The sequence below is a fragment of the Tauraco erythrolophus genome, chromosome 23 (assembly GCF_009769465.1).
Source record: "Tauraco erythrolophus isolate bTauEry1 chromosome 23, bTauEry1.pri, whole genome shotgun sequence".
NCBI lineage: Eukaryota > Metazoa > Chordata > Aves > Musophagiformes > Musophagidae > Tauraco > Tauraco erythrolophus.
In genome coordinates, this window is record NC_141487.1 from 1,317,173 (window position 1) to 1,345,093 (window position 27,921).

At 62.8% G+C, this 27,921-nt stretch overlaps 2 protein-coding genes across 2 annotated transcripts; one reads left to right on the forward strand and one right to left on the reverse strand.

Moving 5' to 3' along the window:
• Positions 1 to 2,811: 2,811 nt before the first annotated feature.
• On the forward strand, positions 2,812 to 11,344 carry RAP1GAP (RAP1 GTPase activating protein). Its single transcript, XM_086625732.1, has 21 exons — positions 2,812 to 2,856; positions 2,974 to 3,012; positions 3,116 to 3,301; positions 4,372 to 4,466; positions 4,549 to 4,627; positions 4,721 to 4,774; positions 4,848 to 4,931; positions 5,014 to 5,114; positions 5,197 to 5,326; positions 6,083 to 6,238; positions 6,346 to 6,417; positions 6,493 to 6,579; positions 7,501 to 7,638; positions 7,772 to 7,897; positions 8,291 to 8,359; positions 8,457 to 8,566; positions 8,661 to 8,732; positions 10,815 to 10,908; positions 10,989 to 11,070; positions 11,172 to 11,239; positions 11,323 to 11,344. Exons 1-21 carry the CDS (start codon positions 2,818 to 2,820, stop codon positions 11,329 to 11,331), a joined length of 1,890 nt encoding a protein of 629 aa, XP_086481858.1. The 5' UTR covers positions 2,812 to 2,817; the 3' UTR covers positions 11,332 to 11,344.
• A 2,700-nt stretch (positions 11,345 to 14,044) lies between these two features.
• On the reverse strand, positions 14,045 to 22,224 carry ALPL (alkaline phosphatase, biomineralization associated). Its single transcript, XM_086625494.1, has 11 exons — positions 22,167 to 22,224; positions 21,957 to 22,076; positions 20,792 to 20,907; positions 19,710 to 19,884; positions 19,448 to 19,623; positions 17,217 to 17,360; positions 16,991 to 17,060; positions 15,914 to 16,048; positions 14,993 to 15,184; positions 14,776 to 14,895; positions 14,045 to 14,295 (listed from the first exon to the last, which is right to left on the reverse strand). Exons 1-11 carry the CDS (start codon positions 22,222 to 22,224, stop codon positions 14,045 to 14,047), a joined length of 1,557 nt encoding a protein of 518 aa, XP_086481620.1.
• Between the last annotated feature and the right edge of the window lie 5,697 nt (positions 22,225 to 27,921).

Sequence of the window (27,921 nt, forward strand, 5' to 3'; positions counted from 1 at the left end):
GCAAATGTTAATGGGATTAAATAAAAATTGTCACTTTGGAGCTGGGGAATCCCGATTAAAGCGCAGACCCGCGCTCCGGCTCGGATTTTTAACGGGCAGTAAATAAAATGATGAAGGGGTGCGGGTGCTGCCGCGGCGCGGGGGGAGCGGGTGGCATCTCGCAGCAGTGGGCATCCCACCGCCCTTGGCCCATCCCATGTTTTTTGTGGAAGTAGGGATGGACGCCGGAGCCTTGGCCAGGCCTGTGCCGGCTTTGGCAGCCGCTTGCCGGTCTGTGATGGGCCAAAGCAGGTTTGGTGGCCCCAGGGCTGGTTCAATGTCCCCATGGCCAGTTCGGTGCCACCAAGGCTGGTTTGGTGGCCCCAGGGCCGGTTCTGTGTCCCCGGGGCCAGTTTGGTGCTGCCAAGGCTGGTTCAGTGGCCCCAGGGCCAGTTTGGTGGCCCTGAGGCTGGCTCGGTGGCCCCCAGGACTGGCTCAGTGCCCCCTGGACCGGCTTGGTGCCCCCAGGGCTTGTGTCCCACAGCTGGCTCGGTTCCCCTGGGGCTGGTCCAGTGCCAGGGCTGGGTGCAGGGTGGGGTACCCTGGGTGCTGGGGGACAAAGTGGGGGGGGTACTCTGGGTCCCAAGGGTGGGAGTAGAAGGGGTACCCTGGATCCCAAGAGTGGGGGGACAGATGTGGGGGGGTGCCCTGGGTGCCAGGGCTGGGTGCAGGGGGAGTAGGGAGATGCAGGGGGGGGGTACCCTGGGTGCCAGTGATGGGTGCACAGATGGAGGGGGGCATACCCTGGGTGCCAGGGGTGGGTGCAGGGGACCCCCAGTACCGAACGGGGAGGATGGGGGGGTGCAGGTGACAGACGGTGGGTACCCGGGTACCGGTGATGGGCGGGTGGATGGAGACGGTTCCCGGGGCACCGGGTGGGGGTTTGGGGAACCCTGGGTGGTCCCAGGGATAGGGGGGGGGATGGCGGGTCCCAGGCTGGAGGGGAACGCTGTCCCCGGTACCGGCGTCAGCTCCCGGTGCCGGTTCGCGGTTCCGGTACCGGTTGCCGGTATCAGCCGCCCCCGGAGGGGCCGCCCCGCCCCGCCGCACGTGACGCCGCGCGCTCGCCGCCAGCGCCGGGGGCTCCCGCTCCGCTCCGGTACCGGCTGCGCTCCGGTACCGGCCCCGGCCCCGCCGCCGCCCCGGTAAGTGCCGCGGGGACCGGGAACCGGGAGGTGTCCCCCCCCCCAGACCCCCCAAGCACCGACGGGGGGGCCCGTCCCCCGGTGACCTTCAGCCGCCGCCGGTACCGGCAGCACCGGGAAGGGGGGGGGGGGGGGGGATGCTCCGGGGCTGGGCGGGGGGGTCTCCGCCCCCCATGTACCTTCTAACCTGCCCCCCCCCCCCAATATCGCCCCCATTAATTACCCCTCTCAACCTGCCCCTCCCCCCGGCGCCCCCAATTCTGCCCCTCCTCCCCTTTTCTGGCCCCCCCCCCCCCCCCCCGGCTCCATCATCTGCCCCTCCCCCCGCCCGCTCCCCCAATCTGCCCCTCCATGTTCCCCCCCTCCCCCCCTCAGCCAGGCCCCACATTTGGGTCACGCACCCGCCCCTCCCCCCTCCTCGGGACATACCCACCCCTTGGGTGCTTGGGGAGGGGGGGCAACGGGGGAGCCCCCCCAGGACCCCGCACAGCCCCACTGCCCGGCGGGGTCACGCTGCGGCCCCTGAGGGTGCGGGGACGGGTCGTGTTTGCACGAGGGTCGTGTTTGCACGAGGGTCCGTATTTGCACAAGGGTTGTGTTTGCACGAGGGTCGTGTTTGCACGAGGGTCGTGTTTGCACGAGGGTCGTGTTTGCACGAGGGTCCGTGTTTGCACAAGGGTTGTGTTTGCACGAGGGTCGTGTTTGCACGAGGGTCCGTGTTTGCACGGGGCCGTGGGCCTTTGTCGCATTTGCACGCAGTTGGGTTTGCACGGGGCCAGGTGACGTTTGCACGGGGGGTCACGATCGCACCAGGGCCGTGCTTGCACGAGGATGGGTCACACTTGCCCCAGGGGTGTGCTCGCACGCCGTCGTGTTTGCACTGGGGTCGTGTTTGCACCGAGTTCATGTTTGCACGGGGGTCGTGCTTGCACCAGGGTCGTGTTTGCACAGGGACGGGGCTGATTTGCACCAGGATGGCATTTGCACCAGGGTCACTTTTGCACCAGGGCCCTGTCGTGTTTGCACGAGGGTCCGTGCTTGCACGAGGGTCGCACACTTCTGGGGTGTGTTTGCACGGGGGAAGGGGGGGACGACCCGTTTGCACCAGGGCCGGTGTCCCCGTGTCCCCGTGTCCCCGTGTCCCCTCCCTCCTCGTGCCGGGCGGTGCTCGGCGCTGCCGGTGCCCGCCGCTGTCCGTGGTGCTGCCCCGCCCGGCGCCTCCTCCCGCCCGCAGGGGGCGCCCTTCGGGGTGGGGGGGGCTGGGGTGAGGGGGTGCCATGAGTTTGGGTGGGGGGGCCTCAGCAGCCGGGAACCCCCCCCATGTAGTGACCCAGCACCCGCCTCTCCTGATTTGCCGGCTCCCGGCAGCCAGCAGGGTGGTGCTTGGCTTGTTGCCATCAGTAGGCTTCAGGGGTAACGCCACTGCCAAGTTGCTGTGAGGGAGCTCTCCTCTTCCCCAGGAAGCACCATGGACCCCCCTGGACCTCTCCAGGCCACCTAAACGTGTCCCCAACCAGCACAACCACCTCCTCGGCCACCCCCACCCCAAGGTAAGCCCCCGTGGGTGCTCCCCACCCAAGGGTGCCCACCCTCCACCTGCATCCACAGCCCCCATCTCCCACAGGGCAGCAGGATGGCCCAGCAGCGCCATGCCGTCCCCCCACCGCTCAAGGTGGGTGTCATTGGAGCAGGGGCACCCAACCAGCACCCATGGGTGCCGGCGTGGCCTTCACCCACCCCAGCACCCATGGGTGCTAGCATGGCTTTCACCCACCCCGTTGTCTTGCAGACGGAGGAAGACTACATCCCCTACCCCAGCGTGCACGAGGTAGAGCACCCACTCTGCCCCAGAGATGGGTGCAAGGGCGGGCGAGCGGCTGGGTGGGTTAATGGGTGGGTGGCTGAAGCACCCACCTGGGTTGTGGGTGCAGGTGCTGGGCCGGGAGGGGCCGTTCCCCCTCATCCTCCTGCCGCAGTTTGGGGGTTATTGGATTGAGGGCACCAACCACCAGCTGAGCGGGGCACCCGAGTCCCCCCCCACCCCGGCACCCAGCACCCGGGCGAAGCTTGAGGGCAACCACACGGCCAAGATCTACCGCAAGCACTTCTTGGGCAAGGTGAGGCCCCATGGGTGCTCCAGGCATGGGTGGGTCCCCCGTGGGTGTGGGTGGGCACGGAGACCCCATAAACATGGGTGTTCATGTCTATGGGTGCTCATGGACCTGGGTGCCCTATGGTGTGGGTGCTCATGCATATGGGTGCTCATGGACAAGGGTGCTCCATGGGCATGGGGGCTCCATAAATACGGGTGCTCGTGCATATGGGTGCTCAGGAACACGGGTGCCCCAAGGCGTGGGTGTTCATGGGCATGGAGGCTCCATAGTGTGGGTGCTCGTGCGTATGGGCACTCCATGGGCATGGGTGCTCCACGAGCATGGGGGCTCCATAAATATGGATGCTCATGGGCATGGGTGCTCCATGGGCATGCGTGCTCCATAAATATGGGTGCTCATGGGTATGGGTGCTCAGGAATCTTGGTGCCCCGTGGCATGAGTGCTCCTGGGCATGGGTATGGCATGGGTGCTTATGCACATGGGTACTCATGGATATAGATGCTGCATGGGCATGGGTGTTTATGGTCATGGGGGGTCCATAAATATGGGTGCTCATGGATATGGGTGCTCAGGAACATGGGTGCCCCGTGGCATGGGTGCTCCTGGACATGGGTGGCTCATTGCATGTATGCCCATCAGTGTAGGTGCTCCATAGGTGGTGGTATCTGCAGGTGTGGGTGCCCCGTAGGGATGAGTGCTCATGGGGATGGGTACTCAGGATTATGGGTGCTCAAGGACCTGGGTGCCCCATGGCATGGGTGCATGTGGACATGGGTATCCATGGCCATGAGGACCCTACAGGTGTCTGTAGGATGGGTGGATCCATGGGAATGAGTGCCCCACCGTATGGGTACTCATGGATGTTGGTGCTCATGGGCGTGGGTGCTCAGGAACATGGGTGCCCTGTGGCATGGGTACTCCTGGACATGGGTTCTGCATGGGCATGGGTGTTCATGGGCATGGGGACTCCTTAAATATGAGTTCTCGTGGGCATGGGTGCCCCATGGCATGGGTGCCTACCCTCATTGAGCACCCATTGGCACGGTCACGGGTGCTTGGCCCCCTCCCCGCAGGAGCACTTCAACTACTACTCCCTGGACCCGGCGCTGGGACACCTCGTCTTCTCCCTCAAGTACGACGAGCAGGAGCACCTCCACCTGCTGCTGCGGTGAGCTGGGGTGCCAGGGGGCACCCATGGGTGCTGGCTGGGGGCAAGGGGCCACCCTGACCACCACCACCTTGCCCCGCAGCACCCGCACCCGCACCCTGCACGACGTGGTGCCCATCTCCTGCCTGGCCGAGTTCCCCAACGTGGTGCAGATGGCCAAGGTGGGTGCGACACCTCGGGCAGCACCCATGGGTTCCCCCCACCCACCACCACCACCCTGGGGCAACCCATCGCATCACCTATCCTTCCCGCAGCTGGTGTGCGAGGACGTCAACGTGGATCGCTTCTACCCCGTGCTCTACCCCAAGGTGAACAGGGGGTGGTGAAGGGGGTGGGGAGGAGCACCCATGGGTGCCCCCCACCCAACCTCCGCCCCCGCAGGCGTCCCGCCTCATCCTTGCCTTCGACGAGCATGTGCTCAGCAACCACTTCAAATTTGGGGTCATCTACCAAAAACTGGGGCAGGTACGGGGTGGGGTGGGGGGGGGGAGGAGGGTGGGGGGTGTGGTCCCGGTGGGTGCTGGCACCCATCCCCACCCCACCGCAGACCTCCGAGGAGGAGCTTTTCGGCACCACGGAGGAGAGCCCGGCCTTCGCCGAATTCCTGGAGGTCTTGGGTCAACGGGTGCAGCTGCGGGACTTCAAGGGGTGCGTGACGGGGTGGCGGGTGGGTGGGGGGCACCCATGGGACCCCAGCTTCAGGGTGCCTGTTCCCACCCCCTCCACCCAGGTTCCGGGGGGGGCTGGACGTGACCCACGGGCAGACGGGCAGCGAGTCCGTCTACTGCCACTTCCGCGACAAGGAGATCATGTTCCACGTCTCCACCAAGCTGCCCTACACCGAGGGGGACACCCAGCAGGTGAGGGCACCCAAGGGTGCTGCGGGGGGGGGGGCGGGTTGGAGAGGGGACACACATGGGTGCTTGGAGAGGAATGGGGGTGTCTAAGGGGTCCTGGGGTGCCCGCATGGGGTGGAAGGGCTGGTGGGGGCACCTATGGGTGCTGGGGAGGTGTCTATGGGGTGCAGGGGCTGGTTGGGAACCCATGGGTGCTGGAGGGGTGCGCGTGGGACACAAAGGCTAGCAGTACACCCCATGGGTGCTGGGGGGTGTCTGTGGGGTGCAGAGGCTCCTGGGGCTCCCATGAGTACTGGGGGGGTGTCTATGGGATGCAAAATGTCCAGGGGCACCCATGTTTGCTGGGGAACATCTATGAGATACAGAGAGCTAACAGCACATCCCATGGGTGCTGGAGGATGTCTGTGGGGTGCAGGGGCTCCTGGGGCACCTATGGGTGATGGAGGCGTGTCTATGGGATGCAGGGGGCTGTCAGAGCACCCCTGGGTGCTGGGGGATGTCTATGGGATGCAAAACCTCCAGGGGCACCCATGGGTGCTGAGGGGCACCTATGAGACACAAAGGCTAGCAGTACACCCTGTGGGTGCTGGGGGGTGTCTATGGAGTGCAGAGGCTCCTACGGCACCCATGGGTGCTGGGGGGCACTTATGGGACACAAGCTCTGCCATTCCCTTTGCCTCTCCCTGGTGTGACCATCCCCTGTCCCCCATGTCCCCCCATTCCCGTGCCCCCCCCGTGCCCCCCCCCGTGTCCCCACAGCTGCAGCGGAAGCGTCACATTGGCAACGACATCGTGGCCGTGGTCTTCCAGGATGAGAACACCCCCTTCGTCCCGGACATGATCGCCTCCAACTTCCTCCACGCCTTCGTGGTGGTGCAGCTGGAGCGGGGCGGCTCCCAAGGGACCCTCTACAAGGTGACACCCACCCACCACCCATCCACCCGCCACCCACCCCGTGCCTCAGTTTCCCCAGCCCCATAGGGTACTGTGAGCACCCACCATCTCCCCGCAACCCGCCATAGGTGTCCGTCACCGCCCGCGACGACGTGCCCTTCTTTGGCCCACCGTTGCCTGACCCCGCCGTCTTCAGGAAGGTGAGCACCCATGGGTGCTGCTTGGGTTGGGGGTGTGTCCTCTGGGTGGCACCCACCCATGGGTGCCCCTCGCAGGGTCCCGAGTTCCAGGAGTTCCTGCTGACGAAGCTCATCAACGCCGAGTACGCCTGCTACAAGGCTGAGAAGTTCGCCAAGCTGGAGGTGGGTGCTGGGTGCTGGGCACAAAGTGGGTGCTGGGGGGCTGCGCCTCTCGAGGGGAACGGGGGCACGGCGTGGGGCGTGTGGGCACTGGGCGCAGCGTGGGGGTGTGGGTGCTGGGGCTGTGGGTGCTGTGGGGTATGGGTGCTGTGCACACTGAGGGTGCTGGGCATGTGGGTGCTGTGGGTGCTCTGCCTGCAAGAGTGCTGTGGGTGCTGTGCACGCAGCAGTGCTGTGCACGCAATGGGGCTGTGGGTGCTGTGCACACGGTAGGTGCTGTGCATGCAACAGGGCTGTGCATGCCCCTGGGTGCTGCGCATGCTGTGGGTGCTGGGCCTGCAGGGATGATGTGGGTGCTGTGCGTGTGGGTGCCGTGCCTGCAACAGGGCTGTGCATGCAACGGGTCTGTGGGTGCTGTGCATGTGGGTGCTGTGCACGCTGTGGGTGCTGTGCATACGGGTGCTGTGCCTGCAGTGATGCTGTGCATGCCCGTGGGTGCTGTGCATGTGGGTGTTGCGCATACGGGTGCTGTGCCTGCAGTGATGCTGTGCGCACTGGGTGCTGCTGTGCAGGGACGGGGGGGGCGTGCCTGCAGCAGAGTGGGGTGTGTGGGTGCTGTGCCCGCAGATGGGTGTACCCAGGGTGCTCTGGGGGGGGGGGAGTGGGTGCTGTGCCCGCAGGTGGGTGTACCCAGGGTGCTCTGGAGGGGGGTTGTGGGTGCTGTGCGCGCAGGTGGGTGTACACAGGGTGCTCGGGGGGGCGCGGGGTGATGTGGGTTCTGTGCGGGGGTGCTGTACACAGCGGGTGCCGAGTGGGTGGGTGCCACGTCCCCTGGGTGCTGTGGGGGTTGGGGGGGGGGGGGGGGGGGGCGGGGGGGGTGTCGCGCGTGGGGGCGGAGCCGGCGGCAGCGGTGCGGGCGCGCAGGAGCGGACGCGCGCGGCGCTGCTGGAGACGCTGCACGAGGAGCTGCAGGCGCGCAGCCAGGCCGTGCTGGGGCTCGGCCCCGACGACGACCGCCCCGACAACGGCGCCGCCGCCCCGGGCTTCTTCGAGTCCTTCAAGGTGGGGAAGGGCAGGGGGGGGGGCGGGGGGAAAGGCGGTGCGGCCCCCTCCCCTCCGCCGACACCGGGGCGGGGGGGCGAGGGCTCCCGGCGGGCCCGGGCGCTGCTGACGGGGCGCGGGGGGGGCCTTGCAGCGGGCGCTGCGCGGCCGCAGCCCCTCCCTGGAGGCCGTGGGGCTCGGACCCCGCCGGGCCCCCCCAACGCCCCCCCCCGCCGCCGCCAACGCCGCCGCAGTCGCCGCCGCCGGAGCCCCCGACGGCGCCCCGGGGGCCGCCTGCGTGAGTGCCCCGCCCCCAGGACACGCCCCCATCCCGCTGGCCACGCCCACCGCCCGGCGAGCCCGGCTGCCGGCGCCGGGCTGAGGCCACGCCCACCCCGGGAGGCCACGCCCCCTCCAGAGACCGGGCCCGCCCCGTTCTCGCGCAAGCCGCGCCCCTAAAGCGCGCCAGCCACGCCCCTTCCCGTAGAGCCCCGCCCCCACGTCGCCCCTCCTACCATAAGCCCCGCCCCCTTTCACGGGAACGCCCCGTCCACCTGCGCCCCGCCCCTTCGCGCAAGCCCCGCCCACCCCCCGCCCCTCCTTCCCCCCGCCGGCCCCGCCCCTCCCGGTGCCCCCGGTGCCCCCCGGGGCGGGTGACGCGGTGCCCCCGCAGTCGCTGCTGGTGCCCGGGAGCCGGCGCGGACGCCGCGGCAGCGCCATCGGGCTGGGCTCGGTGGAAGAGGTGGGTACCCCCGGTGTGTGCCCCTCCCCCCCCTCCGGTGTGTGCCCCCCCCCCCCCCTCCGGTGTGTGCCCCCCCCCGGTTAACGGCCGCCCGCAGGCGCTGCTGGTGCCCGGGAAGAGCCCGTCGCGGCGGCGGCCCGGCCCGCTCGGCTCCCGCCGCTCCAGCGCCATCGGGATCGAGAGCATCCAGGAGGCACCGGGCGGCAGGTGAGCACCGGGAGCGGGATCGGGGCCCGGGGCTGGCACCACCCCGGGGGCACCGCCCGGGGGCCGCTCAGCGCCCGCCGCCTCCCCCCGCCAGGGACGGCGCCGCCGCCGCCGAGGACGCGTGTTCCACACAGAGCTCCCCCGAGAGCCACCGGCACCCCGACAGGTCCCGCACCTGGCACCGGGATCGGGGGGGGACACCGGCGTGGGCTGGCACTGGGATGGGGTGACATGGGGACGGGGTGGTACAGGGATGGGAGTGGCACCGGGAGTGGGTGACACCAACGTGGGGTAACATGGGGACAGAGTGACACTGGAGTGACAAGGGGACTGGTGGGCACTGGGACAAGGTGGCACCAGGATGAGATGGCACCAGTGTGGGGTGGCGTAGGGGTGCAATGGGCCAGTTTTTTGGCACCAGGATGGGGTGACATGGGGATGGAGTGGTACAGGGATGGGGGTGACACCGGGAGTGGGTGACACCAGTGTGGGGTAACATGGGGACAGGGTGACACTGGGGTGACATGGGGACTGGTGGGCATCAGGATGAGGTGGCACCAGCATGGGGTGGTGTAGTGGTGCAATGGGCCAGGGTGGCACCGGGATGGGGTGACATCAGAGTGACACAGAGACTGGGGGCACTGGGATGGGACGGCAAGGGGATGGGATGGCACCGGGATGGGGTGACATGAAGACAGGGTGGTACAGGGATGAGGTGGCACCAGGAGTGGGTGACACTAGCGTGGGGTAACATGGGGACAGGGTGACACTGGGGTGGCACAGAGACAGGGTGGATATTGGGAAGGGGTAGCACTGGGATGGGGTGACACTAGGGTGACATGAGGACTGGAGGGCACTGGGACGAGATGGCACAGGCATGGTGTAGCGTAGGGGTGCAGTGGGCCAGGGTGACACCAGGATGGGGTGACACTGGGGACTGGAGGGCACTGGGATGGAGCAGCAAGGGGACGGGGTGGCACCAGGATGGGGTGACATCAAAGTGACAGAGGGACAAGAGGGCACCGGGATGGGGCAGCACACAGTTGGGGTGGCACCAGGACGCAATGGGCCAGGGTGGCACTGGGATGGGGCGGCACAGGGATGGGGTGACATTGGGGTGACACAGGGACGGGAGAGCACTGGGATGGAACAGAAAGGGGATGCAGTGGCACTAGGATAGAGTGGCACCGGGAGTGGGTGACACAGGGATGGCATGACACAGGGATGAGGTGGCAGCAGGATGATTGGCATGGGACAGAACAACTCACGGTTGGGGTGGCACAGGGACAGCGTCATCCAGGGAACATAGTGGCACAGGGACAGGATGTTGCAGGGATGAGGTGGCACGGGGACAAGGCAGCAGGGAGATGCAGTGGGGTGGTGTAGGGTGGCACAGGGACAGGGTGGCACTTGGGTGGCCTGGGCACAGGGGAACATGTGGTGGAGGTGGGGTGGCACAGGGGCAGGTGGCATAGGGACAAGTGGGTGTGGTGACAAGGGAAGTGGGGTTGGGACAGCCCAGGGTGGGATGGCATGGGATGGGGACAGGGTGGCATGGGGACGGGGTGGCACGGGGACGGGGTGGCACAGAGATAGGACATCCTGGGGACGGGGTCGGATGGGGACAGGGTGGCATAGGGATGGGACGTCCTGGGGACGGGATGAGGTGGCATGGGGATGGGACATCACAGGGATGGGATGGCGTGGGGACAGGGTGGCGCAGGGATGGGACATCCCAGGAGTGGGATGGTGTGGGGACAGGGTGGCGCAGGGATGGGACAGCCCAGGAGTGGGATGGCATGGGTACAGGGTGGCATGGGGATGGGACATCCCAGGAGTGGGATGGCATGAAGACAGGGTGGCGTGGGAATGGGGCACCCTGGGGACAGGATGGCATAGGGACAGGATGGCACGGGGATAGGATATCCCAGGGGTGGGACGGCGTGGGGACAGGGTGGCATGGGGATGGGATATGCCAGGGATGGGCTAGCATGAGGACAGGGTGGGATGAGCATGGGACATCCCGAGGACGAGCTGGCATGAGGACAGGGTGGCACGGGGATGGGGTGGGCTCGTGATGGGACACGCCAGGGATGTGTTGGGGTGGCACGGAGACGGGATGCCGCAGGGACGAGGCATCCTGGGCCAGCCTGGCGTCGCGGTGAGCCATGGCGGCGCCACGCGGCGCGGTGCCAACCCGTCCCCGGGGTGGGGCGGGGGGGTGGCTCTGGGGACTGTCCCTTGGCAGGGCCGAGAAGCCGGAGCCGCCGGATTTATCCCGCTCGTCCTCCAGCGCCAGCAGCTTCGGCAGCGCCGCCGAGGAGCCCAGCGAGCCGGGCAGGGTACCGGGGTGCCGGGGGGGAGCTGGGTGCTGAGGAGGGGGGGGTCATAGGGGTGCTGACCCCCCCCCCTGCACCCTTAGGAGAGCCGCTCGCCCTCGGGGACCCACCGTGACGCCTTCCCCGACCCCCCCTGGCCGGATGACCCCCCCGGGACCCCCCCAGGTAGCCCATCACCGGGGCGTCAGGCCTCCATGGGGCTGGGTGCAGGGGGGGTACTCATGCCTCCTCCCCCCCCCCCCCTTTTTTGCCCCCAACCCCCCCAGGCCGCCACCCTGCCGACCCCCCCTGCCCCGAGATCAAGATCCAGCTGGAGCGGCCCCCCCAGAACCCGGTGAGGCTGGCCCCCCCCTCCCAGTGCACCCCAAAATGGGGGCACCCATACTGGGGGGTGCCCACTGATGTCCCTCCCCACAGGACTCATAGTCGACCCCCCCCCTCCTGCCAAATCCTCGGGGGGGGGGGGAGGAATGGGGGTGTCACCACTTCACCCCCCCCCGCCTTGTGCCACCCCCGTGCCAGGAGCCGAAGCCATCATCCCCAGTGCAGGATTTGGGGGGGGCACCCCCAAAAAAGAAGGGTGTTCCCCCCCTGACAATCTCCAGCACCCCACATCCCCCCTTGGGGAGGGGGTTGACAGACCACGAGAGCCCCCCCCCCCCATCCGCCGTGACCCCAATGCCACATGGGGGCCCCCAAAAAATGGTCAACCTGAGCACCCCCCCCCCCCCCCAAAAAAAAGGATGGGGGGGCTCAAATCCAGGGCAAACCCAAACTGGGGCTCCCCCTTCCCCCCCCCCCTTTATTTTAAGGTTAAAAAGCTCCAGAACGGGTAAGATACTGGAATTTTGGGGGGGGGGGGAAGTTTATTTTTTCAAGCCCCCCCCCCAAATCGTGTGTGTGTTTCCCGTCAATCCTGTATAAAATAAAAGTTTATTTATCGCTATGGCGGGAGGATTCGGGGGGCGGGAGGGGGCTCTCCGATATTTTGGGGGCTCTCCGATATTTTGGGGGGGTCCCCAAAACCGCAAGCATCGGGGGGGGGGCGGCAGATGCTCTGCATGGTCCTAAACCCCTCCATTTTTTGGGGTGGTTTATCCAAATTTGGGGGTTTCTCCGCAGCCACACTAAGCAAAGCCTTCCTTTGATTGTGCTCTATTTTGAGGGTGCTGGGGGGGCCCCAAAATGTAGCAAGCAATGCCCCCCCCCCCAAAAAAAAAAAAAAACCACAAAAAAAAATGCTTCTTTTTTCGGCTCTGGCCACCAACCCGCCGTCGGGAGCGGCATTTGGCCAGCGGCCGTGGTGGCCACCGGCTTTGCGCCAAATCGCTGGCCAAGAAAAAGTGGTTGCCCCCCCCTCCCCCCTCCCCCCCCCCATTTGAACCCCCAAAAACCACGAAGCACCCCGGGACCAGTTAAACATAGCTGGGACCCGCCTGGTTTCTGGGAAGCGCCAGCGCCAGCGGTTGGACCGTGGGGTTTTTTTGGGGGGCGGGACGTGACGGCGACGCGGGTGCAAAGGGCGGTGAGCGAAGTGGGGGGGCTCCCCCCCTCCCCCCCCCCCCTCCCCAAAATCCGGCACCGCTCCAAAGTTTGCTGGTTAATAAGCCACCGGAGTGGAGATTTCTGTAGAAAACTGGTAAATGAATAAAAAATAAAAAATGAGGGGGGGGGGGGGGGGGGGGGGGCTGGTGGGGTTTTGGGGGTGCAAATGCACGATGCAGCTGGGGGGGGTGCACGGGCAAGGTGGTGTTTGCAGAGGTGAGGAAGCACTTGGACGTGCACGAGAGGGTGGTTTGGCACGTGCCAGGCACCGTTTGCACGTGCACGGTGACATTTGCACGAAATTTGCACGTGCACGGTGACATTTGCACGTGCACGGTGAATTTTGCACGTGCAAAGCACCGTCTGCACACACTCGGTGACACTGGTGTGTGCAAGGTGGTGTTTGCTCGGCCAGGGCAGCATTTGCACGTGCACCGTGACGTTTGCACGCGCACAGGGTGTTTTGCACGTGCAAAGCACCGTCTGCACGAGCACGGTGACATTTGCACACGCACGGGGACGTTTTGCACGGGCAAAGCACTGCCCGCACATGCACGGTGGCATTTGCACGTGCACGGTGAATTTTGCACGTGCAAAGCACCGTCTGCACGTGCACAGTGACATTTGCACGTGCATGGGGACGTTTTGCACATGCAAAGCACCGTCTGCACACGCACGGTGACATTTGCACGCGTACGGGGACGTTTTGCACGGGCAAAGCACTGCCCACACATGCACAGTGGCATTTGCACGCGCACAGTGCCTTTTGCACGTGCACCCGGGACATTTGCACCCCCAAAGCACCATTTGCACCCCCAGGTCCTCAAGCCCTCCCCGCCCCCCCCCTTCCCAGCACTTTGCAAGCCCCCCCCCCCCCCAAATACCCCACCTCTCCCCTAAATACCCCTCCCCTCCCCTAATTACCCTCCCCAATTACCCAACCCTAATGAAGGGGGCGTGTCCCACCCCTCACCCCCCCCCTCCCTGCAACACCCAGCCCTGACCCCCCACCCCACCCCGCCCCCCGCAGCACCCACCCCCGCCCCGCGGCAGCAAATTGCCTTAACCCCGAGGGTTTCAAAGCAAAACAAATCACCCAGGACGCCCCAAAAAAAACACATTTTGGCGATAAATTAACCCGGCGAGTTAATTTTTCCCTTTTTTCCCCCCTCCCCGCGCGGTTTCTGGGTTCCCACTCGTGCGATGAGTTGGGCGCCGGCGTCGGGTCTCAGCCCAAGGGGCAGCGGGGGCCGTTTGGGGCCCCGGCCCCATCAATGTCCCCTTCAAAGAGGAGGAGGAGGAGGGAGGGGGAGGAAGGCTGATCCGCCGAGGCCTCCCGGCTCCCATCCCAAATCCCGCGGTGGCTTCGCCGCCGTTAATTATAGCCGAAGGAAATTTTGGGATTTCCAGAGGCAGCTCCCGGCACGACACCGCTTGCGGGGCGCTCCGCCGAGTCTTTTTAATCCCTCTTGCCCCCCCCCAAAAAAAAAAAAAAAACAACCACCAAAAATAAATCCCACCAACACCAACAAAAAAATGAAAGAAGGGAAGAATTCAAAATCAATTTCCCCCTGGGCGGTGGTTTCCGAGAGGTTTAGGCGAGGAGGATGAGGAGGGCGAGGAAGGGCAGGAGGCTGGAGGCGGCGGGGCGCGCGGCGGCGTTGCAGTGGGCCCGGTTGGCACCGATGCAGGCGGCGTAGGCCATGGCATGGGGGATGTAGTTCTGCTCGCGGACGCCGTGCAGGAGATGTGCCATGGGGCCGCGGGCGAAGACGGCCACGTCCTCCCCGCCGTGCGTCTCCTGGCGCAGCGGCACGGCCGCCTGCGCCTGGTAGTCGGCGTGCGCTGGGCGGGCGAACCGAAGAAGAACCAAAAAAAGGATTTTTTAAAAAAAAAATAACCTTCAAGTTGTCTTTTCTGGGGCATTTGGGGGCGTTTGGGGGCGTTCGTTGGCATTCGTTGGCAATTTTTTGCGCTTTTTTTGCATTTTTTGGTGCTTTTTTGCATTTTTGGGGCTTTTTTTTGACCTTTTTTGGGACCTTTTTTGGCCTTTTTTTGCTTTTTTTTTGCCTTTTTTTTTTCTTTTTTTTTTCTTTTTTTTTTGCCTTTTTTTGCCTTTTATTTGGCCTTTTTTTTGGCTTTTTTTTGGCTTTTTTGGCTTTTATGGTGCTTTTGAGGCATTATTTTTTTGCTTTTTTGGGGCTTTTGGAGGGCTTTTTTTGGCTTTTTTTGGGCTTTTTTTGGGGGGCTTTTTTCTTGGCTTTTTTTTTTGGCTTTTTTTTTTTTGCTTTTTCCAACCCCCCCCCCCTCCAAAATGCCGCTCACCGAAATCCACAGCGGAGACGTTCTCTCGCTCGCCTGCCACGATTTTGTAGCCGGGGCCGTTGCCGTAGAGGATGGAGGTGAAGGGTTTGCGGTCCACGTCGCTCTGCATCGGCGCCAGACCTGGCGACGGGGTCCCCGAGATGTCCCTGAGATGTCCCCAAGGGGTCCCCCAAGGTCATTCCCCCCCTCCCCCCCATTTTTTTCGCCGCGGACCCACCGAAAATGGGGTTCCCGCGGGGGGTGTAGCCGCCGAAGGTGAAGACGTGCGAGTGGTCGGCGGTGACGACGCTGAGGGTGTCGCGGGGGGACGTCAGGCGGGTGACCAGCCCCACGGCGCGGTCCAGCTCCACGGCCTCGTGCAGCGCCTGCTTCGCCTTCCCCTCGTGGTGCCCGTGGTCGATGCGGCCCCCTGCGCCGCACCCGCCACTGCTCACCAGTGCCCGTCGAGGGGACCCCCCCTCGGCACCCCCCGTCCCCCCTGTATCCCCCTTGGAGCCCCGTTAGCCCATTTATCCCCTCTTGGCACTCCCATTGCCCCTTTATCCCCCCCTTTATCCCCCCCTTTTTTCACCCCATCACCCCCTTTATCCCCTCTTTGCACCCCCACTGCCCCTTTATCCCCTCTTTTTGCATCCCTCCCCTTTATCCGCCTCTTTATCCCCCCCCTTTGCACTCCTATCACCCCCATTGCCCCCCTTTTCACCCCATCACCCCCTTTATCCCCCTCTTTGCATCCCATCACCCCCTTTATCCCCCTTTGACCCCCATGACTCCCCTTTTGCATCCCCATCCCCCCTTTGCACTCCCATTTCCCCTTCACTCTCCCTTTGCACCCCCATCCTTCCCTTTATCCCCTCCTTTGACCCCCCATCACCCCCTTTTCCCCCCCTTTTTCACATCCCACTTCTCCCCCATTATCCCCTTTATCCCCTCCTTTATCCCCTCCTTTGCCCCCCCATCACCCCTTTATCCCATCAACCCTTTATCCTCCCTTTCTGCACCCCCATCACTTCCTTTGCCCCCCCCATTTTTCACCCTCATCACCCTCTTCATCCCCCTTTTCACATCCCCCATCACCCCCTTTACTCCCCCTTTGCACCCCCATACTGCTCCCCCCCCCCCCCCGCCTTTCCCCCACCTTCAACCAAGAGGAAAAACCCCCGGGGATTTTTCTGGAGCATCTTGATGGCCACGGCCACCATCTCGGTGAGGGACGGATCCGTCTCGTTATTCCTGTCCAGCTCGTACACCATGTCACCCGGCTCGAAGAGGCCTGGGGAGACAGTGACACTGGAGGGGACATCCTTTCCCCACCCAAAAAATCCCCCCAAATCCCCCCAAATGGGCCAAATCCAGCCCCGCCGCCCGCTTCTCCTGCTGGCTCAAGGTTTTCTCCGGATGCAGGACGATTAGATCAGAGCCAGGGGATGCTCCCAGCCCTTCCTTCCTCACACCCAGCCGAATCCTGCCGCCCCGGTGGCGCTGGGGGAATTGTGACATGGGCCAAAAAACAGCAATTGCATCTCCAGGGGGTGAAAATTGCATCCCCGGGGTGGGCACCAGCATCACTTGGGGTACCAGCATCCCTGGGGAGGGGGTACCAGCATGCCCAGGGCAGGTACCAGCATCCTGGGGTGGGTAACACAATGCCCGGGGGTACCAGCATGCCTTTGAGGTACCAGCATCCTCAGGGTGGAGTGCCCAGGGTGGGTACCAATATCCCTTGGGGTGCCAGCATCCCTGGGGAGGGGGTACCAGCATGCCCAGGGCAGGTACCAGCATCCTGGGGTGGATAACACCATGCTCTGGGGGTGCCAGCATCCTTTTGGGGTACCAGTATCCCCAGGGTGGGTGCCAGCACCCCTGGGGGTGGTAACTCTATCCCCTGGGGGTACCAGCATCCTTGAGGGGGTAACCATCTCTTTGGGGTACCAGCATCCCCAGGGGTGTGGTGCCCTTGGAGATACCAGCATCTCTTTGAGGTACTAGCATCCCTCTGGCAGGGGGTAACGCCATCCTTTTGGGGTACCAGCAGCCCCAGGGCAGGATACCCATGGAGATCCCAGCATCCCTGGGAAGGTACCAGCATCCCTCAGTGGGTACCACCACCCCGGGGGTAACCAGCCACTCCAGCTGTCCCAGCACCCCGGGACAGGTCAGGGGTCCCCCAAAGCACCCGCCTGAGACCGGGACACCCCCGGGCACCGGGACTCACCCAAGAGGAAGTCGACACGGCTGAGGTTGAGCGCCAGCAGGTCCCGCCGGTGCCACACGTACTTGGCCACCTGGGGACACGGGACAAGCTGCCACCTCCCTGCCACCTTCACCAGCCTCCCGGGAGCCCCCCAAAACATTCCCCTCTCCACGAACGGCTCCGGAAGGTTACAGGGGGGATATCATCCTCCCCCCCCCCCAAAAAAATAAATAAGGGTCCTCATCACCTTGCCGGGGGGTTTGGCCTCGTGCCACGCCTGCACCAGGTCCCTGCGGTCGAGGCGGGTGCCCCGGTGTTTGTCCTCGTGCGGGTACTCCACGTCGCTGGCGTTTTTGGGGAACATGTATTTGCGCCCGCCGCCCAGGATGACCTGCGGAAGGCGGGGGGAGGGACCCACATTTTAAAATTCTTTCTTAATATTCTTAATTTTTAATTCTTTCTTAATATTCTTTTTTTTTAAATTCTGTCTTAATAGTCTTATTTCTTCATTCTTAATATTCTTAATTTTTCATTCTTAATATTCTTCATTTTTCATTCCTTCTTAATATTCTTAATTTTTCATTCCTTCTTAATATTCTTAATTTTGAATTCCTTCTTAATATTCTTAATTTTTCATTCCTTCTTAATATTCTTAATTTTTCATTCCTTCTTAATATTCTTAATTTGGAATTCTTTCTTCATTAGTAAATATTGAATTCTTAATTAATTTTTAATATTTTTTTTTCCCCCCTCCAGTTTGGGTTTAACTGGAGGAAAAAAAACCCAAAACCAACGAGGCACAAGCGGGATGTCCAGGAAAACACCCTCCCCCCCCCCAAACCCAACCCCAAACCCCACGGAATTTCACCTCGCTCAAAATAACCCTGAATCTCTCCCTATTCGTCAAAACCGAGGACAGAAATAACCATTTCCAGCAGCAAATTGGCTCTTTTGAAATTTTTTTTTGTTTGGGGAAGATTTTGGTTGGATTTTTTTGCCCCACATCTGTGGGATGCTCCACGTCGGGGTCCCCGCCTGAACCCGCCGCAGCGGAGCCCCATCCCGCAGCTCCCGCTGTTTGCTTTGGATCTCCCGTTATTTGGCTTCTGGTATTTATAACCCAGCGGAGATTTTTTTTTTTTTCAATTTTCTTTTATTTCTTTTTTTTTTTTTCAGATCCCTCCCCCCTCGCTCCGTGCCGAGGGCGAATTATAAAGCTCCAAAACGCCGCCGCCAAAATTATTAAGCGGGGAAAAAAAAAAAAAAGGGGAAAAAAAAATGTCTTTTCCCCGCTATGTAATTATTTCCAGCCTGGGACAGAGTTAAAATTATATTGAAATTAAAAAATATATATAAAAAAACCCAGAAAAAGAGGCTATTAAAGGGCTAAATAACAGGCTGAGATGTTTTGCTTTGGGGCTATTTTGAAGGACAGAAGAATATTTATTTTGAGGGCTGAATTTCTGCGTAAATCCGCAGCCGGGGGCAGAATCGGGGGGAAAACGGACGGGTTTGGGGGATGAGATGTTGGAGGAAAGAGCTGGGGGAAGGGGGATTTGAGGGCTGGGGGGCTGGTCCTCTGGGTGGTCATGGTCCTGGTTCTACATCTGCTGGGGATCATGGCTCTTCACCCATGGGTGGTCCTGGTCCTACATCTGCTGGGGGTTCTGGCTGTGCACCCATGGGTGGTCCTGGTCCCATATCTACTGAGGGTTCTAGGTCTGCACCCATGGGTGGTCCTGGTCCTACATCTGCTGGGGATCTTGGCTCTGCACCCACAGGTGGTCCTGGTTCCACATCTGCTGGGGGTTCTAGGTCTGCACCCATGGGTGGTCCTGGTCCTACATCTGCTGGGGGTTCTGGCTGTGCACCCATGGGTGGTCCTGGTCCCATATCTACTGAGGGTTCTAGGTCTGCACCCATAGGTGGTCCTGGTCCTACATCTGCTGGGGATCTTGGCTCTGCACCCACGGGTGGTCCTGGTTCCACATCTGCTGGGGGTTCTAGGTCTGCACCCATGGGTGGTCGTGGTCCTACATCTGCTGTGGATTCCAGTACCGCAATCATGGGTGGTCTTGGTTCCACATCTGCTGAGGATCCTAGGTCTGCACCTATGGGCTCCTGGTGGTCCTGGTTCCACATCTGCTGGGGATCCTGGCTCTGCACCCAAGGGTGGTCCTGGTCCTATGTCTGCTGGGTGTTTTGGCTTTGCACCCATCGGTGGTCCTGACCCCGTATCTACTGGGGATCCTTGCTCTGCACCCATTGGTGGTTCTGGCCCCATATCTGCTGGGGGTCCCAGCCCAACATCTACTGCAGGTCCTGGCTCTTTGCCCACTAGTGGTCCCCACCCAACATCTACTGGGAGTCTCAGCCCTGCACCCATGGGTGGTCCTGGTCCCATATCTATCCACGGCCCTGCTCCTGTCCGTGGGTGGCTCCAGCCCACACCCCTGGTGGCCCTGTCCCCATCTCTACCTCGATGTCGGGGATGTTCTCCACCAACTGCCGGGCGATGTCCTTGCAGCCGCCCTCCAGCGCGTCCGGGGGCATCTCTCCATCCGAGTACCAGTCACGGTTGGCGGAGTGGGCGTAGGCGGCGCTGGGCGTCGCGTGGGTCACCCGCGTGGTGGTGACGATGCCCACCGCCTTGCCTGCACCAGGAAATCAGGGGACGACGGTGGGAACACCCAAAAAACCCACCACTTCGTGACCCCTCCAGCACCCACCAGCCCCTCACCTGCATCCTTGGCCCAGCGGAGGATGGAGGTCACCTCCTGGCCCTTGGTGGTGTTGCAGCGGTCACGGGTGACGCCAGCGCTGACGCCCACCGTCCCCTCGTTGGCTTTGACACCGCAGAGGTAGGCGGTGGCTGTGCCCGCGCTGTCGGGCACCTGTGCATTGGTGTTGTACGTCTGGAGAGGAGGAAATAAATAAACCACCACCGTCACCACCACCATCATCACCACCATTACTGTCACCACAACCATTACCACCACCATCATCACCACCACCACCATGACCACCACCATCATGACCACCACCACCATCACCACCATTACCATCACCATCATCACCATCATGACCACCACCACCACCATCATGACCACCACCATCATCACCATTACTGTCACCACAACCACCACCACCATCACTGTCATCACTACCACCATCACCACCACCACCACCATCATCACCACCATCACGACCATCATCACCACCACCATCTCATCACCACCACCATCATCATCCCCACAACCACCACCACCACCCCCACCTTGGGGCTTCACCATCACCACCTTGGAGCTCCCCATCCCTCCTATGCTCCCTCTTTTGCCCCTCACCCCCCAATTTGCCCCTTGACTCCCCCCACATCGTTCCCCACCACCCCCTCGCTCCTTTTTCACCCTTTTAACCTTTTCTCAGCTCGTTTTCAGGCAGGGGCAAGAGAGATGCCACCACCACCAGCATCCCCCCGTGGGGTGAGAGGACACCGTGGTGACCAACCGACACTTCCAAGTTTTAATTCCATGATCCAAAAAGCACTTTTTGTTCAACAAAACGACCCCAGAAGAACCTCGGGGCCGGGGGCGGGGGGGATGTCCCGTGGCTTCCCACGCCCGGGTGGCCTCATCCTGCCACCACCCCCCCTCCCCGTTTCCCACGGGCCAGACCCTGGCACGGCGAGCGGGACAGCGGAGCCAGCTCCCGGCGCCCAGCCCTGACCTCATTTCGGTTCGGCGGTCGCTGGCGGCTGCCCGTGATCTCGCGGCGGGCATCGCGTCACCCACGGGTGGGTGGGTGGGTGGGGAGGGGGCTCACCTTGGCCAAGGCGACGTAGGGGAACTTGTCCATCTCCAAGGAGCCCTCCTCGCCCTTGAGGTTCTGCAGCTGCCCTTTGAGGATGCGGGCGGCCGTGACGGTGGAGACGCCCATGCCTGCGCGGCACCCATCAGCGCCACGCCGAGCGCCGGCCAGCTCGCCGCGCGGGTGGCACACAACGCCGCGGGGAACCCGGCTCAGCCCGCCACCCGCTTGTTGCAAAGACACTTTGTCCAGCACCCAGTTTATCCAGCACCCGATTTATCCAGCACCCAATTTTTTGCAGCCCCTGATTTATTGCAAACCCACTTTATCCCAGCACCCAGCTTTTCGCAAACCCACTTTACTGCAGCACCCGCTTTATCGCAGCACCCAATTTTTTGCACATCCAATTTACCACAGCACCCAGTCCATCCCAGCACCCAGCTTCATGCAAACCCGCTTTATCGCGGCACCCAACTTACTGCAGCACCCAGCTTACTGCAAACCCAGTTTATTGCACCATCCAGTTCATCCCAGCACCCAACTTTTTGCAAACCCACTTTATCACAGCACCTACTTTATTGCAGCACCCATTGATTGCAAACCCAGTTTATCCCAGCACCCAATATTTTGCACATCCAATTTATCACAGCACCCACTTTATTGCAGCACCCAATTTTTTGCAAAGCCAATTTATCCCAGCACCCAGTTTATCCCAGCACCCAACTTTTTGCAAACCCACTTTATCCCAGCACCCAGTTTATCCCAGCACCCAATTTTTTGCAGCACCCAACTTATTGCAAACCCACTTCATCGCAGCACCCGCTTTATCCCAGCACCCACCCATCTCAGCCCCCAGTTCAATGCAAACCCAGTTTATCGCAGCACCCAATTTTTTGCAAATTCTATTTATTGCAGCACCCAGTTTATCCCAGCACCCACTTTACTGCAGCACCCAACTTACTGCAAACCCACTTTATCAGAGCACCCAGTTTATCCCAGCACCCACTTTATTGCAGCACCCAACTTTTTGCAAACCCACTTCACCGCAGCACCCATTTTTTTGCAAATCCGCTTTATCCCAGCATCCAGCTTTTCACGGCACCCAATTTATCCCAGCACCTACTTCATCGCAGCCCCCGACCCGCCCCCCCCCAGCGCGGGGTGGGTGCCCCCGTCTCACCGTCGCCCAGGAAGAGGATGAGGTTCTTGGCCACGTTCTGGTTGAGGCGCTGGAGGCGCAGCGCGTCCCGCAGGGCGTCCTGCGCCTGCCCCCGCCAGAACTCGGGGTCCTTCTCTCTCTCTGCAGGGTGGGGGGGGGAACCAGGGTCCTTAGCACCCAACAGCACCCACTTTTGGGGTGAAGCCCCCCCCTTCCTTCAACCTCACCTACCGGGGACCAGCGACGGCGAGCAGAGCTGAGCGAGGAGGATGAGGAGGAGAGCCTTCATCCTGCGGTGCTGAGCGGGTACTGGATAGGAGAGAGCTGGAGGTGGAGGCACCCGCCCCGTGCCTCAGTTTCCCCACTGAGACCTTCGCCCCCGGGGCTCGGCCAAGCGAGGACGGGAGGGAAATGTCCCCTCCCCGCGTGCTCACCGAGGTGACCCCATGGGGACGTGCCAGCTCAACCCCTCCCCCCCATCCCGCTCCGGCCACTGGTCCCACCTTGCTGGCACCCACCCAGGGCGGGGGGATGGTGGCACGGCCCCCACCGGCACGTGGCACAGCGGGGTCCCCGTTGTGTGGCCGTGTCCCCATTGCACGTCAGGGTCCCCACCGCGTGGCCGTGTCCCTGTCCCCGTTGCATGCCCGTGTCCCATCACGCGTGTGCCCATCCCATGTCCTTGGCCCCATCCCGTGGCCCCATGGCATGTCCCTGTCACATCTGTGTCCCCATCTCATGCCCACGTCCCTGTTGCGTGTCTGCATCCCCATGTCCCCACCACACTCCCATGTCCCTGTTGCACGCCCGTGTGCCTGTTGCACACCCATGTCCCGCTACATGCCTATGCCCCCACCACATGCCCATGTCCCAGTTGCACACCCGTGTCCCCATCACCATGTCCACGTCCCCATTGCACTCGTCTCCCTGTTGCACACCCATGTCCCCATCACACGCCCGTGTCCCTGTTGCACCCCTACGTCCCCATCGCACCCTCACGTCCCTGTTGCACACTCGTGTCCCCATCGCACCCCCGTGTCCCTGTTGCACCCCTATGTCCCCATCACACCCCTGTGTCCCTATTGCACACCCACGTCCCCATCGCACCCCCGTGTCCCCACATGTCCCTGTCCCCATCACACCCCCGTGTCCTCATCGCACCCCCGACCCCCCCCCGACCCCCCGCTCCCCCCGGGGGGTCCTTACCGGGGGGGGGGACACCCACGTACCCGCACAAACTTGGGTGCCGACACCCACGTCCCTCCTGGGCGGCGGGAGGAGGCCGGGCCGGGGGGACCGCGAGCCCTTAAATCCCCCCCGCACCCGGCCTTCGCCTCCTCCTCCTCCTCCCCTTCCTCCACCCTCCCCCCGCCGCCAGCACGGGGCGGGGGGGGCACACAAAAGGCCCCAAACTGGGTTTACTGGTGCCCTCTACTGGGTTGGACTGGGAGGACTGGGCTGAGCACTATCCCCCCCCAACGCAGGAGGGGGGGAAAGTGGGGAGGCATCCCCGGGGTGTGGGGGGTAGATTGTGTATTTTGTCCGATTCTGCGTTATTTTCACCCAAAATGTGCCAGCGGCGCGAGCGTGGGGTTGATGGAGAAAAGGGGGGGGAGGTGTGGGGGGGGTGTCCCTGCCTCAGTTTCCCCGCCCGGGCAAATGCCTGAAACGGCTTTACTGTAGGTCCCACAATAAAGAAGGCCCCGTCGCAAAGGCGGAGGCGGGTGATGACCCACCCCCCCCGTCCCGTGCCTCAGTTTCCCCCATCGCGGGGGAGCGCGAAGCCGCGCGTGGCTTCCCAGGAGGTGGCGGTCTCAGCCCAAAAATCCGCTCCGGGGGGTGGCACCAAGGGGGCCCCAACGCCGCCCCGACGCCCCGGGGATGGCCAGGGCTCCTGCAGACCCCCAAATCCCTCCGGCACCACCCCCCCCGACCCCCCCCACGACCCTTTACATCACCCCCACACCCCCCCCAGGCGCTTTCCCAGCGGTTTCCAGCCCCACATGTGAGATGAGTGTGTCAGTGCTCAGCCGACTGTCGTGACACGGGGACCGAGGTGGTGGCACCGTGTCCCCCCACCCCATCCCTGTCGTGTCCCCCCCCCCCGCCCCGTAACGTGGAACGCCCCGCTGCGGGGCCGCGGGTGCAAACCTGGACCCCCCCAAAACCCTGCGAGGGGCTGTTAAACACGGGGGGGGGGGAAGGATGCAGCCTGAGGAGCACGCTTGCACACTTATAAGCGTGCACAATCATGCTTGCACACTTCCAAGCGTGCACAATCGTGCGCTTGCACACTTATAATCATGCACAATTGCATGCTTGCACGTTTATAAGCTTGCACAACCGTGCTTGCACACATACAAGCGCGCACAATCGTGTTTGCACGCTTGCGAAAATCTCAAGTTTGCACAACCGGATGCTTGCACGATCACACGCTTGTGGCCTTGCACGACCGCCAGCTCACGAGCCCGTGGACTGTGCACGCACACAACTGCCTGTGCACGCGCTTGTGAAACCGCGTGGGTGTCTCCTTGCACAAGCGGCTGCTCGGCTGGCTGCAAAACTGGGTGCTTGCACACTTGCACGCTTGCACGCTTGCACGAGCGCGTGTTCGCACGAGAAGCGTCGCATCCCCGTGCCGGCGAGCGAGCCGCCGCCATCAATCAGGGGATGCTTCCAGAAGCTGGGGGGGTGCAGGGGGGGGCCATGGGGACCCCCAAAACGGGGTGCGGGGTCCCCCCGAAAGAGTTAACGGCGGCGAGCGCGGAGGCCCGTCCCTCCAGTGGGCCCCATTGGTTTTCCCAGCCCAGGTACACCCTTCGCCGTCACCCGCCGTCACCCGCCGTCACCCGCCACCCTCCGCAGGCCGCGGCGGCGGCACGAGCTGCGCCGGGGCTCAGGCGGGTGCTGGCCCCAACGGGGGTGGGGGGGCCCCTGCGGCCGGCAGGAGCGGGGTGGCAGCCATGGTGAGTGGGGGGGACCCCCAAAGGGGGAGGGGTTGGGGGGGGACACACACACCCCCCGGGTCGCTTGGCCGAAGCGGGATGCGGGGTGCAGGGTCTCGTAGGGGATCCCTTGCACCCCCAAGGGACCCCCCCGAGGGACTCCCCCAGGGACCCCCATGGGATCCCCCGTTTCGCCCTCATGACCCCCCATAGGACCCTCATGCCCCCCCCATGGGACCCCCATACCCCCCCCCCAACAGAATCCCCCTGCCCCCCCCATAAGACCCCCGCCAAGGGACCCTCTTGCACCCCTGGGTGCCCCCCCGCCCCACCGACTCCCCCCGCTGGGTTTGCTTTGTGGCCAGCGGGTCCTCAGGGTGGGGGGGGGGAACACCCCAAAGTGGGTGCCCCCCCCTAAATCTCTCCTCCCCCAGCACCCAGCCCTTGACCCAAACCGGCTGCGATTTGCCCCAGATTTCCCTCTGTGAGCGAGGGGTGCAGCGGTGCCCCCCCACCCAGCAGCACCCACTTTTGGGGGGGGCTGTTTGCAAACCGGGCTCCTCCGCCTCCCTTCCCCTCCCCCCCCCCCCCCCTTATTTTAACCCTTTTTTTCCTTTTTTTTTTGCACTTTCTGCTTTTATTTATCTGCAGCCGGGGTGCAAAACTGGGTGCCCCCCCCCGCCTTCCTTCCCAGCACCCCTAATTAACACCAAGGCCTCTAATTAACACCAGGAGTCGCTAATTACTCCCCACCCCCCCTCGAGCATCCTTAATTAAAAGGCTGAGCTTCGCTGGGTGCTGACTTCAGGCCGTGGTGATGCGCGGGGCACCCATGGGTGCTGGGGAGGGGGGAAAAGGGAGGTTGGGGTGGGTGAGGTGGGGGTTTAGGGGTGTGGGGTGATTTTGGGGGGCTCGGGGTTAATTTGGGGGGGGGGGGGGGGGTGTAAGAGAAACGCCATCGCCCGCGATAGCGGTGCTGGTTGAGCCGAAATGGCGCCCGGGCGGGAATTGAAACCACCGGTGGCGGTTCGGGGTGCCCCGATGCCGGGGTGAGGGGCTCCCCGTGAGGGTGGGGGGGGAGTGGGTGGTGGGTGCCCCCCCCCACTTCCACCCTACCCCCCTGGGGACCTTTCTCGGCGGTTGCAGGCTCAAAGCACGTGGGGTTTATTGTTTATACGGTGAAGGGGCGATTTGGGGGGAAATCAGGCAATTTAAGGCACTGTGAAGTTTTGCAAGTTATAAGGGGGGGGGTGTTAAAATGTGGGTGCTCCCCCTCCTCCTGCACCCTTGGGTGCCCCCCACCCTATTGGAGGTGGGGAAATGTTTTTGTCGTGATTTAAGTAAACAATGGGGGGGGGGGACCGGACAAAAAACACCCCTTTTTGACCCAAAAAACCCACCAAAAACGGGGTGTTCCTGCTTGGCAAGAAGGGGAGCAGCAAGGGTGGAGGGCACCCATGGGTGCTGCTGTGCCCCAACGCTCCCAATGTGGGGGGGAAAGCGGGGGGGTGGGTACGGCTGCTAAAAATATCTTTTGGACCCAATTTCTCCCCAAATTAAGGATGTTGGGGGTTGATCCTGGGGGGGTGGCGTGGTTTTTTTTTTTAGGGGGGGGAGTGTTTAAGTTCAGCTTGGATTCTCTGATGGCTGCTACAGGGTTGAGCCAGCGCACCCTGAGCGCAAAGAAAAAGGTTGTGGTGGGTTTTTTGTTTTGTTTTGGGTTTTCTTTTTGGCTTTTTTCAAGTGTAAAAGTAAGGGGGAAAAGCGAAAAGGATCTGGGGAAAAAAAAGAGAAAAATCAGATTTCACCAGCGATAAAATCTTGCAGTTAAAGCTTTTTCCCCTCTGTGGTTTGGAGGCTTGAGGGGGGCACCCAGGGGAGATTTTTGGGGCTGGGAACGGAGTATTTTGCACAACTAAGGAAGGAAATTGCCTTTTTTTTTTTTAACTCTTTTTTTGCCTCTTCAGGTGGGTTTTGTGGCTAATTAAGCACAGGCTGCGATTTGGGATCCGGGGAGAGGGTGGGATTCGTTAGGAATCACGCAAGGGGAGGTTCGGGCAGAACGGGGCTGAGAACTGGTGCTTTTGTTGCACACACCTTTCCACCAGGGGAAACTGAGGCACGGCCGTGCTGAGTTCAGATCAACTCAGCGGCCCTTTGGGGACGACAGTGGCAGGATGGGGACATGTCGATGGGTGCAACCCCCCCCGGTCCCGTGTTGCGTTGGAAGGTTAAGGGATGTGACCGGCGCCGCTCGGTCCATCGGTGGCAGGGGGGTCAGGGCGGGTTTTGGGGTGCTCACCTCCTCAGCGGCGGGTGGAGGGTTGTTTTCCCCGGTGGGAAACAATCCGGCTGGGTGGTAGGGCCGTGCCAGGGGGAAAGGAAACGGCGGCGGCGGCACGATAAGGGCTGGCTGCCAACCGGTGAGGTTTCCCCTTGTTTTGTTGCTGGGGGATGAGATAAGAGCCGGGCACGGGCGCACGGTAGCGCTTGGGGGACGCGGAGCCAGGAGGGAGCCCAGCAGCAGCCTAAATCCAAGGTGCCATCACCTTTGGGTGCTCAGAGGGACCCCACGGGGTGTTTCGGGGTGTGTTTCGCTTCACAGACGGGGCGTGGAGCGCGAGCGAGCCGGTAGTTTCGGGGTGAAAAGCTGCTTTCTCCGCTACCGGCGTTTCTCAGGTCGCCGGCACGCTGGGGGCTCCCCGGCACCGGGAGGAGGAGGTGTCCCTCACCCCGTTGCGGGGCCGGGAGCCGGTGGAGGAGGACCCGGCTTTATTCCAGGCTGGAGGGGAGGTTGCACAACCCGGCCCCGGGGGAAGGCGAGGCGGGTTCGGGCTGCGCTCAGCTCTTGGCTCCGGCCCTCGTCGCTTTTTCCTCGGGTGTTTGTTTAGCGCTTTACTACCTCGGAGTTATTCGGGATTTAGCTCCCCGGAGGAGGAGGAGGAGGTGGCTTTTAGGAGGGTGCGTATTCCTTCCTCGCCCTCCTTCCTCTTCCTCTTCCCCAACACCGAGCGCCTCCGTTTGCCGATCTCCCCGTGCAG

Bases quoted from the DNA above. Each gene is read 5' to 3' on its own strand.
- ALPL (XM_086625494.1), bottom strand. From the start codon at position 22,224: ATGAAGGCTCTCCTCCTCATCCTCCTCGCTCAGCTCTGCTCGCCGTCG. The intron at 19,624-19,709 runs GTGAGGGGCTGG...TTCCTGGTGCAG, and splicing joins CCGCTGGGCCAAGGATGCAG to GCAAGGCGGTGGGCATCGTC. The intron at 17,061-17,216 runs GTGATGAGGACC...CCGTGTCCCCAG, and splicing joins AGGCCAAACCCCCCGGCAAG to GTGGCCAAGTACGTGTGGCA.
- RAP1GAP (XM_086625732.1), top strand. From the start codon at position 2,818: ATGGCCCAGCAGCGCCATGCCGTCCCCCCACCGCTCAAG. The intron at 4,628-4,720 runs GTGGGTGCGACA...TCCTTCCCGCAG, and splicing joins ACGTGGTGCAGATGGCCAAG to CTGGTGTGCGAGGACGTCAA. The intron at 5,327-6,082 runs GTGAGGGCACCC...GTGTCCCCACAG, and splicing joins CCGAGGGGGACACCCAGCAG to CTGCAGCGGAAGCGTCACAT.